This window comes from Didymosphaeria variabile (genome assembly GCF_027946475.1).
Source record: "Didymosphaeria variabile strain IMI 356815 chromosome Unknown scaffold_2, whole genome shotgun sequence".
Taxonomy (NCBI): Eukaryota; Fungi; Ascomycota; class Dothideomycetes; order Pleosporales; family Didymosphaeriaceae; genus Didymosphaeria; species Didymosphaeria variabile.
In genome coordinates, this window is record NW_026611621.1 from 4,730,819 (window position 1) to 4,744,511 (window position 13,693).

The 13,693-nt window shown below is 56.1% G+C and overlaps 5 protein-coding genes across 5 annotated transcripts; 4 read left to right on the forward strand and 1 right to left on the reverse strand.

Moving 5' to 3' along the window:
* Positions 1–1,193: 1,193 nt before the first annotated feature.
* N0V89_003273 (uncharacterized protein) lies at positions 1,194–2,905 on the forward strand (the record flags this gene model as incomplete). The annotated part of the gene is made up of 7 exons (XM_056212075.1): positions 1,194–1,382; positions 1,430–1,534; positions 1,592–1,953; positions 2,004–2,071; positions 2,118–2,148; positions 2,198–2,391; positions 2,538–2,905. The coding sequence occupies 7 exons, from the start codon at positions 1,194–1,196 to the stop codon at positions 2,903–2,905; spliced, it is 1,317 nt and encodes a 438-aa protein (XP_056075548.1).
* Positions 2,906–4,113: 1,208 nt separating this feature from the next.
* Positions 4,114–5,178, reverse strand: N0V89_003274 (uncharacterized protein; the record flags this gene model as incomplete). Its single annotated transcript, XM_056212076.1, has 1 exon — positions 4,114–5,178. One exon carries the CDS (start codon positions 5,176–5,178, stop codon positions 4,114–4,116), a length of 1,065 nt encoding a protein of 354 aa, XP_056075549.1.
* Positions 5,179–5,835: 657 nt separating this feature from the next.
* Positions 5,836–6,543, forward strand: N0V89_003275 (uncharacterized protein; the record flags this gene model as incomplete). The annotated part of the gene is made up of 1 exon (XM_056212077.1): positions 5,836–6,543. One exon carries the CDS (start codon positions 5,836–5,838, stop codon positions 6,541–6,543), a length of 708 nt encoding a protein of 235 aa, XP_056075550.1.
* Positions 6,544–8,231: 1,688 nt separating this feature from the next.
* CAC2 (Chromatin assembly factor 1 subunit) lies at positions 8,232–10,778 on the forward strand (the record flags this gene model as incomplete). Its single annotated transcript, XM_056212078.1, has 5 exons — positions 8,232–8,351; positions 8,402–8,504; positions 8,552–8,788; positions 8,839–9,967; positions 10,016–10,778. The coding sequence occupies 5 exons, from the start codon at positions 8,232–8,234 to the stop codon at positions 10,776–10,778; spliced, it is 2,352 nt and encodes a 783-aa protein (XP_056075551.1).
* A 1,059-nt stretch (positions 10,779–11,837) lies between these two features.
* On the forward strand, positions 11,838–13,678 carry FGR2 (Filamentous Growth Regulator; the record flags this gene model as incomplete). Its single annotated transcript, XM_056212079.1, has 4 exons — positions 11,838–12,195; positions 12,279–12,509; positions 12,586–13,268; positions 13,382–13,678. The coding sequence occupies 4 exons, from the start codon at positions 11,838–11,840 to the stop codon at positions 13,676–13,678; spliced, it is 1,569 nt and encodes a 522-aa protein (XP_056075552.1).
* Positions 13,679–13,693: the final 15 nt, after the last annotated feature.

Genomic DNA, 13,693 nt, shown 5'->3' on the forward strand with positions numbered 1-13,693 from the left:
GCATGTGCTTCGAAGATACATGCTTACTGTTGGGTTGTAAGTACTAGGGTGTGATGGTACTCGAGCCTGCGACGCATACGCACAACGCCACGCACGCGCTCGCTTGACAGTGATTCGTATCCGCGAGATTCCACATTTCGCGTGGGCGTCCTAGCCGAAGTCTACGCGCGCAGGAACACGAGTATTCCCTCATTGCAGCAGCTCGAACAGGAATAACTTTTGAGATGGTATACCAGAGTAGTGGACGCCGAGGACGCCGATAGAGTCTCCGATTCTTTGATCAGGCCACCGGAGCGTCAGTAGCGTTGACAGAGGCGATGAAGGTCGACAATGGCCCTATCGCCTTTGATGCCAAGGTCGTCCGTGGTCAAGATTGGAGTAGTAATTCGTTGCCCATGCTATCGGAGATATGTTCCGATATCAGATTCCTGATTCATTCGAACTATAGCAAGCTCGTAGCATGCCTGCATCTTGACACGAGGACAACCGCGAACGCACAGCGAGCCTGCAGTGATCCTTTCCATCCTCACTGTAAGCGATGCCAATCATGCCCTGGTTCGGATAGTCGAGCTTTCTTCTGCCGCGTCGCATGCAGCAGGGTGAAATGCCGAGCTCGGGCTTCAGACATCGGGCACGCTTTTCTTTTGCGGCGCACGCATCATTCGGTCCGCCTCCATCCGTTGGGCTGCAAAGACACGTTTGAGGATAGCATCGCGGAGTAGCATACACCGTCAGTGCAGTGCCGAGCCTAGGAGGCCGGAGATGATAGCGTACGGGAACCAGTGGGAGCTTCAGCGGAGGCTTCGAGCGGCGACTAGGCGCGGGGAAGCCGCCTCCCCGTCTAGCGTCGTGCGAGCCGCCAGCGCCCGTTTCACGCACCGACGACTCGACATCCCACGCCAAACCCTGAGAGGACACAGAAGAAGTAAACAGGGCGAGTCCTTCCACGAAGCCCTGTCGGTGACATTGCGGAAGGATGCTGCCGTCTTTTCCGGACCGACCCATTGGTGCTCTCAGCATGTTCCCTGCAAGATGAATGCCATTGTGCAGCTGAGACGTTCCCCGTATCCCTCACACACCACGCGATCCTGTCCAGCTGTCGAGAAAAAGGTGCGGTGATGCCGCTGTCTGCTGTTCGACAGATCTAAGGCACTGGCCTCCTACATGCGCGCCATCTCTCTCCAGTTCGTACCATGGCCGCCGTACCGCCGAACAAGCCAGCGCTACATCCTCTGACGTCGGATGATCGCGGCTCCCTCATCATCATCATTGCCTACACATTTATTTTCATCACTGTGCTGGCTGCGGGTATCCGATTTGGACTTGCTTGGAGCAACCGGCTGTACTTGAAAAAGGATGATACTTCTTTTGCGCTCAGTGTGGTAAGCAAAACGTCGGTTTTTGTGTTCAGCCTTGCTAAGCTTCGTAGGTGCTGGCCGTCGCGAGCTCGGTGTGCTTCCACATCGCGAGTAACAACGGCTTAGGGAAGAGAATGGCCAAGGTTCCTCCAGATGATTTGAACATTTACTACAAAGTAAGCACCCGGTTTTATGTATGATTTTAAGTTTGGGCTAACCACTTAGCGTAACAGACAATGTACGCGGGAGAATTGCTCGGCCTGGCCGCACAATGGTCGGCTAAGGTATCTTTTTTGCAACTATGCGAGCGTGTCGCACCTCGAAAAGAAAAACATTACAACATAGTGTTCGGCATGGTCACTTTCTGGGGCGTCTTTTCGATACTCGCAATAGCCTTCCAGTGTGGTCTGCCGGAGCCCTGGGTTTTCGTGCCCGACGACTGCCCGACGAAAGGAATGATGTACTATCCCGTCATTATCATGAACATCATCACCGACATCACCCTGGGCACCTGGATCCTGCCCACGCTCTGGAAACTGCTGATGGACCAAGACCGGCGTATTCTGGTGGTGGCGCTATTCGGCTCACGCATAATGTAAGTAACGTCCGCCACTCCCATACAACAATGTAATGCTAACAGCACAGCGTCGCGTGCGTTGCCGCCGTACAGCTCAGCTCCGTAGCACGCCACATTCTAGATCCCGACGTTACTTGTGAGTCCACTTGTGCACGGCATCTCCACACCGCTAATACGAACAGACGAGTCATTCGGCCGTGTATTGTGGGCCCTGTAAGCACAGTATTCCTCCTATCCACTATCAATTTGCTAATACCAACAGCTGCGTCACCCATCTTTCCGTGCTCCAAGCTACCATACCGCGGACCAAGCGCTTCATCGCAGCCCTCAACATGCGGACACACGCTACCGTCCGCCTCACAGCTTTCGAATTGCAATTACCCACCAATCCCACCACCCTCACTATACCGGGGAAGTCCCTCGACGACACGCTCGACAGCTCCGAAGCTAGTAAAAGTACATCCAGACCAGAAGAAGCACACACGCGCTCTCGCTCCCCGTCCCGCAAACGCTCCGACTCCGACCGCCGCACTTCGTACTCCCCCGCCCGAACCATGCACTCCGAACGCCCCCTCGTCCCCTCCAACTCACCCCCAGCGCAGAGCTGCAATTCACAACCGAAATCGTCGCCCAGCCTGACGCCAATTCCAAGGACTCCAACAGATCGTCTAAGAAATACGATAACAAAGACTGGAAGAAGTACCTCCGCCGCAGCAAGAGCACGACCGAAGACGACATGGCGCTCTCGAGTATCTTCTCGTGGAAAAGCCGCACCAGCATGGCGCGCGAGCGTATCGTGCAGACGAAAGAGGTGACGCAGAAGGTGGAAGTCGTGCAGCCTAAGGAGTCACGGTGGACGTTCAGACGGCCGAGCGAGATATCGAAGAGGACTAGTCTGGGTCAGAGCCAGGGGAGGGGTCGAAGAGGGCGAGTTTGGGGAGGAGTGACACGCCGGGGTGGGGCGGAGTGAGACGCCGAGGTCTATAGGGCAGAGCTGACCTGGCGATCCGCGGTCGGTGGTGTAGTCCGACGGAACGTGGGAAGATGACTCTCGTTTTTGTTCGGCGTTAAGGCGGTGTGGCGCTGTGTTTAGCACGATACCCATTGCGTTTTAATGAGGTTTGTAGGGCGCTTTTAGGCGCTCGCGTTATATCGCGCATGTAGCATTTGGGTAGCATTGTACTGGCGTTTTGGCTTTTGATAGAGGGAGGTACGATTGCGCTGCGAGGAGCACATGTAGGAATTACATACCGGCTGTCGTTTGCATAGCGAGAAGAGCATTCGCTGGATGAAAGCCTCGTGTGAGGTACTGTGGGTCGCACTCATGGCGCGTCAAGCTTGAAGTGAGTAGCGATCGAATGATAGAAGTGGAGATGATTGGGAAACTCATCATCACGTGCACAGCACCACAGGTGTCGCATCGGCCATATCTATACGCACATGAAATTACGAGTTCCTCGAGCGTATGATGTAGCCTACCAAACTACACCCAGTCCAGTACCTCACAAACGCAAGCAAACGACAGTAACAATCCGAAGTCGTCTCCAGTTATGACTGCCGCACACATTCCTCCCCAGTATCCCATTATCCCCTCCACTATCTCCCGCCGTAATCATACCCCAGACCATTCTAACGATGTCCACGCCTCGCCCCGCCATATTAGGAGGGGGAAAGGGAGGCGGAGAGTGAAGGAGATGAGTGCGGAATCGGAGGGGCAGGAGCGGGGATATGAAGAGGAGGAGAGGGAGGGATTTCGGTGGGAGAGGTAGAGGAGTTCGGGTGTCTGAGATACGCAGAGGATACTTGGGGTTCTCGAGGAAGCCGAGCAGTTGATCTTATGCGCCGGTGTGCTCTCGGGTAGTACAGGCCTGTCGCGAGCCAGTGATCCTGTTGCGCAAAAGGCAAGATCTGATGATGTGAAGCTGGGATTTGAGGAGCAGGAGTAGGAAAGGGAGATACTTCAACTTATGTCTGGTGTGGAGGTGTCAAGAGACTAGAGAGGAAAGAGGAGGGTAGACTCTGCGGCTGGAGATGTGGCGCCTTGGGTAGTGCTTTTAGCGACGAAGCATAGGCGGTGTTAACACTAGTTATACGAGCTATGAGCGGGCTGTGAGCACAACGAAATGGACGCACACATACTAGTTCAAGTGTACTACGAATTCTGATATCTGATGAGTCTCACGCTGCTTCCTTCCCCCGCAGCTGGAGATACTGCTCCACCGTTTCCTTAACCCACGCTGACGCCGGTGCAAACTGGAACCCCAGCTTCTCCTGCGTCCCCGTTCCATCAAACGGCATACTAAAACCCTTCTGATCCATCTTCGGCTTCAAAACCCCGTCTTCCACTTCCTTCGGGAACTGTTCCGTAACCATTTTCGCAACCTCCTCCCAACTCGCGCTATGCTCCCCGTTCCCACTTAACACCAAAACTTCATTTGACTTAACATTCCCATTCTGTAATGTCTCAACATGCGCCCTCGCCACATCCTCCACCCAAATCTGGTTATGCAACGGCGGCGCAAGAGGCGGCATGCCGAGATCTGTTCCCGTAGCGATGTCAACTGTCGCCCGGCTCGTGCTCGTCATCAAGTCCTCCACGCTCCCCGCCAGCTCATGCGCGCCCTGAACATACCCCGGACACGCAATCACGACATCGAACCCCCTTTTTCCCTCTCTCATGAATTTCTGCGCCGCACTAACGGCCAGGATCTTACTCTCCTTATACGCCTGGCCCGCAATCGTCACAGCATCTGCTTCTTCGTCGGAAGGACAGGGTCGGATATCCGTAGGTGCGCAGTTGGGAATGCCGACCGTGCAGGCGAGAATATTCCCCGAGGCAGTGACAACGACACGCTTCACTCCCTCCTGCTTCGCTGCAGCGCGCAAAATTTCCAAAGTCCCCTTAACAGCGGGATCGTACAGGACTTCTCTGAAGCTCTTGCCTTCTCCGAGCTGCTCCTTAACATCCGGTTTGAGCGGGATAGGGGAGGCTACGTGGATCACGTATGAGACGTCCTTGATCGCGGAGGTGAAAGCACCTGGGGCGGCCATATGGGGAACTAGGATGAAGGAGAGAGAGGAGAGGTAGGGGTGGATGGAGGGTGCATTGCGGATTTTGGCTTCTTGGTCTGGTTTGCGGATTGCGATGCGGACGGCGTAGTTGGCGCGCAGGGCGACGACGAGGGTGCGGAAGCCGATGTGGCCGGTTGCGCCGGTCATGAGGGTGAGTGGCTTGGGGGACATTAGGAAATTCGGTAGTTGGCGTGTTTGGAAAGAGCGGATGGCGACCAGGGCTTAGGGAGGGAAGGTGGTTGTAGTTATCTCAACTTTTAGTAGCGCTCGATTTTCGATCGTATGCTGAGGGATCCAAGGCGATGAGGATTTTCAATGGTCGCGTTAGGAACTGTGAGGCTGCTTGCTGTATGGTGTTCTCGTGCAAGCTGTTCTTGTAGCCTCCGAGTTGTCCGCCCTTCGTATAGTGGAGCCCTCGCAGCGCCCTTCAAATTAGATGAGATTTGAGATCCGCCGACATGTGTTCTAAAACTGTCAACTCCGACCCTCAGTACGAGCCTCATTCCAAATTTTTGCACGAGATTACCTCGCGCTGGGGCTGTGTTGTGTTAAGCCGCGTAAGACAACGGTGATCTTGCTCATCTTGGTGTTCTACGCAACGCGAGAATGAGTAAGTTCGCGAGAAGATACAACCGATATCTAGATGTAACGTATTGCGATATACAGATGATGTTTCCGTCGCTCGCTATGTAGTGGAGGCGGGTCGGATGCTTGCCAGACGCAATGAATATGACGTCATCGCCTGTGTACCTCGAATTGCAGTCAAGCGAGAGCTTCTGAGCTTCACCCGCAAATACAGTCGCGCATGATCGCTGCCGTAAGCATACCATGCCTCAAGATGATGATGAGTCGCGTTTTGGGATGGAACTGGAGCTCCTTGAGGCCATGTACCCCGAACAAATCGCCTATGAGTCCAAGAGTCGCGACCTCAAATTCACAGCGGAAGGCGGGGCATTGCTGCAGTTGAGGATACCAGAGGACTACCCGGACTCGGCATTCCCCGACGTCTTTGGAGCAAGAGATTCGCAGAAGAACGATGTGCGAGAGCGTATGCGGTCTGCGATCAAGGATCTAGGGCTTACAGAAGGCGAGGAAGCACTGGACGCCATCATTGCGTCCTTCCAGAGTCTGCTTGAGGCGAATAGTGCCGTTGCTCAAAAAGAACACGATGCTGAGGCGCATTCCAACGCTTCAAAAATTTCCGCACCAAACAAGACGGTCATCATCTGGCTGCATCACCTCCTCGCTCTGTCAAAACGGAAACTTGCGCTGTCTCCGACATCGATATCCGGCATCACCAAACCTGGCTATCCGGGCGTCATGTTGTTCTCCGGTCCCGCTACAGCTGTTACCGAACACGTTGATACTCTGAAGGCCGAGAACTGGCAAGCTTTCCAGGTGCGGTACGAGGAGGCTGAGCATTGGGAATTCGAACACGGTGCCGGAATCCGGGAAGTGGAGACGATGGCAGAAGTGGTCAAAGGGCTACAGGAGAAGAGGCGGGATGAGTTCCTGAAGGCGGTGGGGATAAAATAAGATGCGGCAGACCCCGGTTTTAAGGTGCTTCAAGCAAAGCAGATCCGCAAGATGAAGCCTTGCATGGACGCTGGCCAGCTCGCACAATCTCGGCGATCGTAAACGGACAATCGTCGCGCCACAGCGAGAGTCGTGAGAACCTCGAATAGAAACGGTAGTAGGTGTTTCGAACGAGTACAGACCAGCGGCAACAGCAGCCAGTAAAGGCAGCCGCTCTCGACAGGCCAGACACGGCGGGCATGTCGGCGCCTGAAGCTATCTCCATGCCTCAACGAGCGCGAGTGGGAAGAACGGGGCGTGCTGACGGCAGCTCCAGGGTTGAGGGTATGCAAGTGCCGGGCGTAAGACTTCGGCTGGTCGTCTACCTGAGACTTAGTCGAGAGTTGACTCACAACAGTATGCGAGGATCGAAGTGAGGATCAATGCTATGCTGTAGATGTTTCACCGCGAGGATCGAAGTCTGCTGTCAAATGCAACAAGAAACCGATTCCCCAAAGCAAAATTGTGGGCTTTTGTCGCTCACCGAAGCGGCCGAGACAGCATCAAAGTTTCGTCGCCACCGTCAAGCCACAGGCGGTGCCAAACCTAGTTTTCTCACGATGCAATGACCATTTCCCAACACGCCCGCTGTAACTGCACGTTAAACAGGTCCGATGGGGCGTTTAGGTATGTAAGGGTGGTCACAGTGCCGCCGCGAGCTCGCATTGGCCCGATCGCTCTTTGGATCGCGCAGCAGCAGGTTTGGGGTTCCCATTACGCATCCACCTAGTCGACCTCTGCAACTGCAACCCATCTCCGATGGTTCCTCTCGCCTTGGCTAGCTCAATGACATGCCTCCTGTGGTTGTGGGTGCGAATAGCGTGCTGGCAGCCCGGTGGACGAGCAGCCTCATTCGTCGCAGCAGCAGACGCCTGCAATGCACTCGCAAGGACTCAGGACACCCGTTCACCGAACATCAGGCGGTCTGCAATCCCTCGCACGACGAGCGGCGCATGCAGCAGTCAGTATACTCAGCGCCGCGCCTTGGCCGTTGAGTGGCTGCGTGCCTGCTTGCTTCTTTCAGCCCGACTTCAGCGGTCTGCATTGCAGAGGGCAGGCGTTGAAACAGAGGATGGCAGGAAGCAGGCGTCGTAAAGAACAGCAGCTTCCCGGCGGCACAGGCACAAGCACAGGACGTCTTCGTCTGCCCCTCAGGCGCACAAAGTGAAGGACGTGCTGTGTCGCGTCGTTCTGGTGAAACGGCCAATCAAGGCTCCAAGAGGCTAGTCGAAGCTCGCGAACCGCGAGCAGTTCGTGTGGACCAGCGAAGAAGCTCCAGCCAGCCAACCACCCGAGAACACTCGGACGCATGCGCTGAGAGCAATTGTTCCGCAGCACCGTAGCCTGCACTGTATCCACTCTTCACTTTCTCTTATACCAGCACTGCACCCGGCATGCGACGGGGCCGCCTGCTCAAACAGCCTTCCTCCTGGTTCCGTGTCTGATCGCCTACGCTTGCTTCACCCGCGAACAGCACCTCCGCACCCTTCCACGACCGAACGCACCTCTCGCACCTCTCACAGCACGCCCATATCCAAGCACGGCGTAGCCTCCTCCTCGGCATTTTCTGCCTTAAATTCCATCACATTTACATCCCACACGAACATCGGAACTCCTCGCACGGCTGGTGAGCAGCCGCAGCGTTCACAATGAAGGCTGCTCCGCTTCTCGTGTCCTGGCACAATGACAACACGCCAATCTACTCGGCACACTTCGAGCCCCACGGCAAAGGACGATTGGCTACGGCGGGCGGCGACAACAATGTGAGGGTAGGTCAAAAACACCGTCTGACGGCTGAGGATGATGCTGACGGCTGCAGCTCTGGAAGGTCGAGGCCAACGGCGACGAGCGCAAAGTCAGCTATCTGGCCACCCTTGTGAAGCACTCACAAGCTGTAAATGTTGTACGATGGGCCCCCAAAGGTACCTTTCCGCATACACAAGCTCGGATGGCGGCTAACAGCAAGCAGGTGAGGTGTTGGCCTCCGCTAGCGACGATGGCGTCGTACTCCTCTGGGTACCCTCCGAAAACCCCCCAATGAGACAACTGGGAGACGACGGCCCCGAAGACAAGGAAGCATGGAGGGTCAAGCACATGTGCAGGTCTATGGGCTCCGAGATCTACGACCTTGCCTGGTCTCCCGACGGTGCCTTCTTCATCACAGGCAGCATGGACAATGTGGCCCGCATATACAACGCCCAGACAGGTACAGCCTTTGCTCAGAATAACCAAACGCACATTTTCTAACAACACCAGGGGTAATGATACGGCAAATCGCTGAACACAGCCATTACGTGCAGGGCGTAGCATGGGACCCGTTGAATGAGTTTGTTGCGACCCAGTCGTCGGACCGATCGGTGCACATTTACAGCTTGAAGAACAAGAACGGCGAGTTCACGCTAGATCCGCACAGCAAAGTCACAAAAATGGACCTTCCCGCACGCAGAATCTCCTCGAATAGCCCTGCTCCGCCAGACTTTGGAGGTCGCGCGTCGTTTGTCGCACATGGGTCGGCTCTAACAACTGGTTCTCCCGCCCCCTCTGCACCCGGTACTCCCCAGTCGCTGGCTCTTCCGATGAATCCACCACCTACCTCGCACAGCCGCCGGTCCTCGTTCGGCTCGTCCCCATCGGTGCGGCGATCAGCTTCACCGGCGCCTTCGATGCCTCTGCCTGCGGTAATGCCTAATTCGCCCAGCATCGGCAGTCTCGCAACCGGCAACCACCCTGCTCTGTCGGGAGTTAGAAATGCGCCAATATATGCTAACGAGACCCTCACATCGTTCTTCCGACGTTTGACTTTCGCGCCAGACGGGAGCTTGTTATTCACCCCTGCAGGCCAGTACAAGACCGTGCTGCCGTCGCTTGCAGATGCGAACAAGACCACCGAGGACATCACCAACACTGTGTACATTTACACCCGAGGCGGATTGAACAAACCGCCTGTCGCGTACCTACCCGGACACAAGAAACCGTCCGTAGCTGTGAGGTGCTCGCCGATTTACTACACCCTCCGCCAAACCCATCCTCCCACCAAGCAAATCACAATTGACACCTCGTCCGCCGATGATGAGATTCCTGCATTGCCCGAGCCCGCCCTGCCATCAAAGGCGCCCACTTCCTACGCATCGATGGATCCTCCGCCGCTCACCAGCGCACCCTCGCCTTCGCCAAGCATGGCTGCTGCATCCCCGAAGCCGGCAGAAAGCGAGGCTGGGGCGTCAGGCAACCCGCCCCCTGGTCCAGTTTCGGCCTTCAGTTTGCCGTACCGTATGATATATGCAGTGGCGACGCAGGATGCCGTGCACGTATACGACACGCAGCAGCAAAAGCCGTTGTGCATCGTTAGCAACTTGCACTTCGCGACTTTTACTGATCTCACGTGGTAAGTTAAAAATATCCGTTAATGTGGAGGGATGCTAACTATTCCAAGGTCGAGTGATGGATCTACCTTGCTGATGAGCTCTTCTGATGGCTTCTGCTCGGCATTGACGTTTTCCCCAGGCGAGCTGGGCGAGAAGTACAATGGACCACTGGCAAAGGAATCGCGGCATTCGAATACTCCCTCAATCGACACTGCAGCATCGCGAACGTCCAATAACAGTACGCCCACTCAGACACCCACGACTTCCAACATGCCGGCATCGAATACAGCAACAGCACCTGCGATGGCTAGGCAGCCTTCAGCAGGCTTTCCGGCCTCTCCGAGCTCCTTCATACCTGCAAGGCCAGGCAGTCCGACTCGAAGCAACTCGGTTTCAAGCATTGCAACAGCCTCGTCGTTCGCACCGGGGGCAGGCGATATGGGTGTGATGAACGCCCCTACGCCTTCCATGTCGGCAGTGCCTAGCCTAGCAGCAGCAAACACAGGACCCGTAGGGGCTATTCCCATGTTCACACCACCGCTGACCCCAGCACACGGTCACGGAACTCATAGTGCGAGTAGCTCGGTCAGCGGTGTTCCTGGAGGAGCTAGCGGTCTGCGAAGAGGGAGCGAGTCGGAGCGTGAAGACAATGTGTCGCCCCGCAAGAAACGAGACCTGCAAGCTGTGCCTGAGGCCGAGGAGGGCAGAGGGACGAAGAAGCGGAGGATCGCTCCCACGCCGGTCACTTTCCCGTCGGTGGAGACGAACGACAGCGCGATTGCAAGCACCACGGAGAACACACCTACGACTCAGACGTCGACGGAGCAATGAGATTTCAAAAGTCAGCAGCACGGTTACGGCGCTTCATTCTATTTGTGTTTGGGTTCTTTTCTTTGTACGGCGTCACTGGGCTGGTGGGCAATACCCGATACTCCCCTGGCAAGGCGTTCAGAGTGTTTTGGGACATTCGGTCTGACAGCATGTCATGTATGTGTATATTCTACATTGTAGCTCTCGCGTACGGCACACGTTGGAGAAAGCGTTCTTGTGCCGGTTATGCGTACAGAGATGGCGTTTACGACGTACGGATACGACGGAACGGACCGAATTGTTGGTGCAGTTGTCTTGATAGATTTCGCACGTACGTCTTAGCTATCGTACTGCTCTTGATAACGTTCAAGCACTGCCCTTCGTACATGTTGATAACATGTCAAACACTGCCTAGCATGGACTGCGCGGACCCGCGCGATTAAGAGCCCTGTGATAGGGCAGTCTCGCAGGCGATCTATCAGGCGCCCCGCTGCTCCAGATTTCCGGACAAGCTGGTTGTACCTACCTCCACCCTTGGCATCCTCCGCGTGACGGCATGCGACCATGCAACCTTATCCCACAACGTCGGGCTTGCCAAGCCCCTCTTTGTGCCGTCTCTCCAAGATTTGACCTAAGCAGCTTCGGTACAGGCTCCGTGGCGCCCAATGACGACACGGTACGCAGGACCTTAGGCGTCGACTAACGGGGGCGCACCTTCCGCAACGGAGCAGCTGCCCTCGAACGGTGCGTGGGCGTAGCCTTGGATCTGGGCGACCATGACCATCTAGCCGCGCTGCGCCAATCACCGCGCGCGCACGTGGGCTGATGCATACGAGCAGCGTACACGCGCTGTGAAGCCGCCTAAGGTTCTGCCATTGCCGCGCCGCGGGCTCCTGGCGTAAAAAGGTGGTGGTGCCCGCGTGCGGGCGCACGATCGACAGTGTCGCGTTTGCGGGATTTCAGAGCGGAAAAGAGACATTGTGAACGGGCGACTTCAATTGAAGAGTTGGGGATAAGAAGGCGCGTATATGAGGCGCTCTACGACTCGATAAACTTATCATAGACCCCACGGCCAGCATCATGGCGTCGACTCCCACCGAGAAGAAGCCCCATGTCCTCGACGAGCCGTCGCGTGACCTCGAGACCGCGAACGATGATGTGTCTGTTGGGAGGGGCGATATCCTCTCGCAGGAACACATTGACCCTGTGCTCAATGCTAAGATGCACCTTGTCAACAATGCCATCGACGAGATTGGCTTTACGGGGTATCAGTGGAAGCTGTTCGTGCTGAATGGCTTTGGGTACGCCGTCGACAGCTTGATCTTGCTCATTCAGAGCATCATCGCGGGGAAGGCGGCGCTGGAGTTCCATCCTGGGTGGGCGAACGGGCTGACGGTTGCGGCGTACGTGGGCATGCTTGCTGGGGCGAGTTTCTGGGGTGAGTCTGAGTCTCTCCCTCTGTGGAATGAAGGGGCCTTGTCGAGTGCAAAAGCGTGAGAAGAAGAAACTGACGAGACATAGGCATCACTGCGGATATCATCGGGCGGAAATTCGCCTTCAACGTCAGCTTGATGATCTGCTCTATCTTCGCCATCGTGGCGGGGAGCAGCCCGAACTGGATCGTACTGGGGCTGTTCGTGTGCTTGAGCAGTTTCGGAGGAGGCGGCAACTTGGTGCTCGACACGGCTGTTTTCTTGGAGTATCTGCCTAGCAACAAGCAGTGGATGCTTACGCTTATGGCGTGCTGGTGGGGTGAGTCGCACTCCAAGCTCCCATTCACATATGATATCCCGTGTTTGGACGAGCAAGGAAAGGCTAACGCACATAGGCATCGGCCAACTCATCGCCGGCTTCTTCGCCTGGGCCTTCCTCCCCAATTTCTCCTGCGAAGACCCCTCCGTTAACCCCGATGCACCGCCCTGCGTCTACGCCAACAACAAGGGCTGGCGCTACGTCTGGTTCACCTCAGGCGCGCTCGTCTTCGCCATGAGCATCGCGCGCATCACCATCATCCGGCTGAAAGAAACGCCCAAGTTCCTCATCGGCGAAGGCCGCGACGAGGAGGCCGTCGAAACGCTGCTCTTCATCGCAAACAAGTACAATCGACCGTGTAGCCTCACGCTCGAGCGGATGGCTGCCTGCGGAGAAATTACTCGGCGCCGCGAGGGCAGCAAGTGGAGTCCTGCGGAGGTCGGCATCCATCTGAAGGGTCTTTTTGCGACGCGCAGAATCGGCTGGAGTACGTCGCTTATCTGGGGGTCTTGGGTGTTGATCGGGCTTGCATACCCGCTGTATAACGTGTTCCTGCCTCAGTATCTCGCCAGCCGCGGGGCGCAGTTCGGCCAGAAGAGCGACTACATCACGTGGCGGAACTACGCGCTCGTCAACTTCAGCGGCATCTGGGGGCCTGTGCTCGCAGGGTGGATGTGCAGTCGGCCGTGGCTGGGGCGCAAGTACACGATGGTTGTGGGCGCGTTGGTGACGTGTGTGTTCTTTTTTGCGTATACGCAGGTATGTTTTCCCTCCTTTTCGCCTTCTCTTCCTTCGTCTTTCCCCCGGTCCTTTTCCGCAGTCCTCCCACCCCCTTCCAACCTTTCAATCCTATACTAAATGCAAGATAAAAGGTCCGATCCGAAACCCAAAACACAGCCTTCACCTGCATCATCAACTTCTGCCTCAACATCTACTACGGCACCCTATACGCCTACACGCCCGAAGTCCTCCCCTCCGCGCACCGCGGGACCGGAAACGGGCTTGCGGTCAGCGGAAACCGCATCATGGGTATATTAAGCGCTGTAATAGCTACGTACGCGGATACGGGGACGGCGGTCCCGATTTATATTTGTGCGGCGCTGTATGTGGTTATGGCGGGGATAGCGGCGGTGTTTCCGTTTGAGCCGTATGGGAGGCGGAGTTCGTAGTCGTAGGCTCGTAAG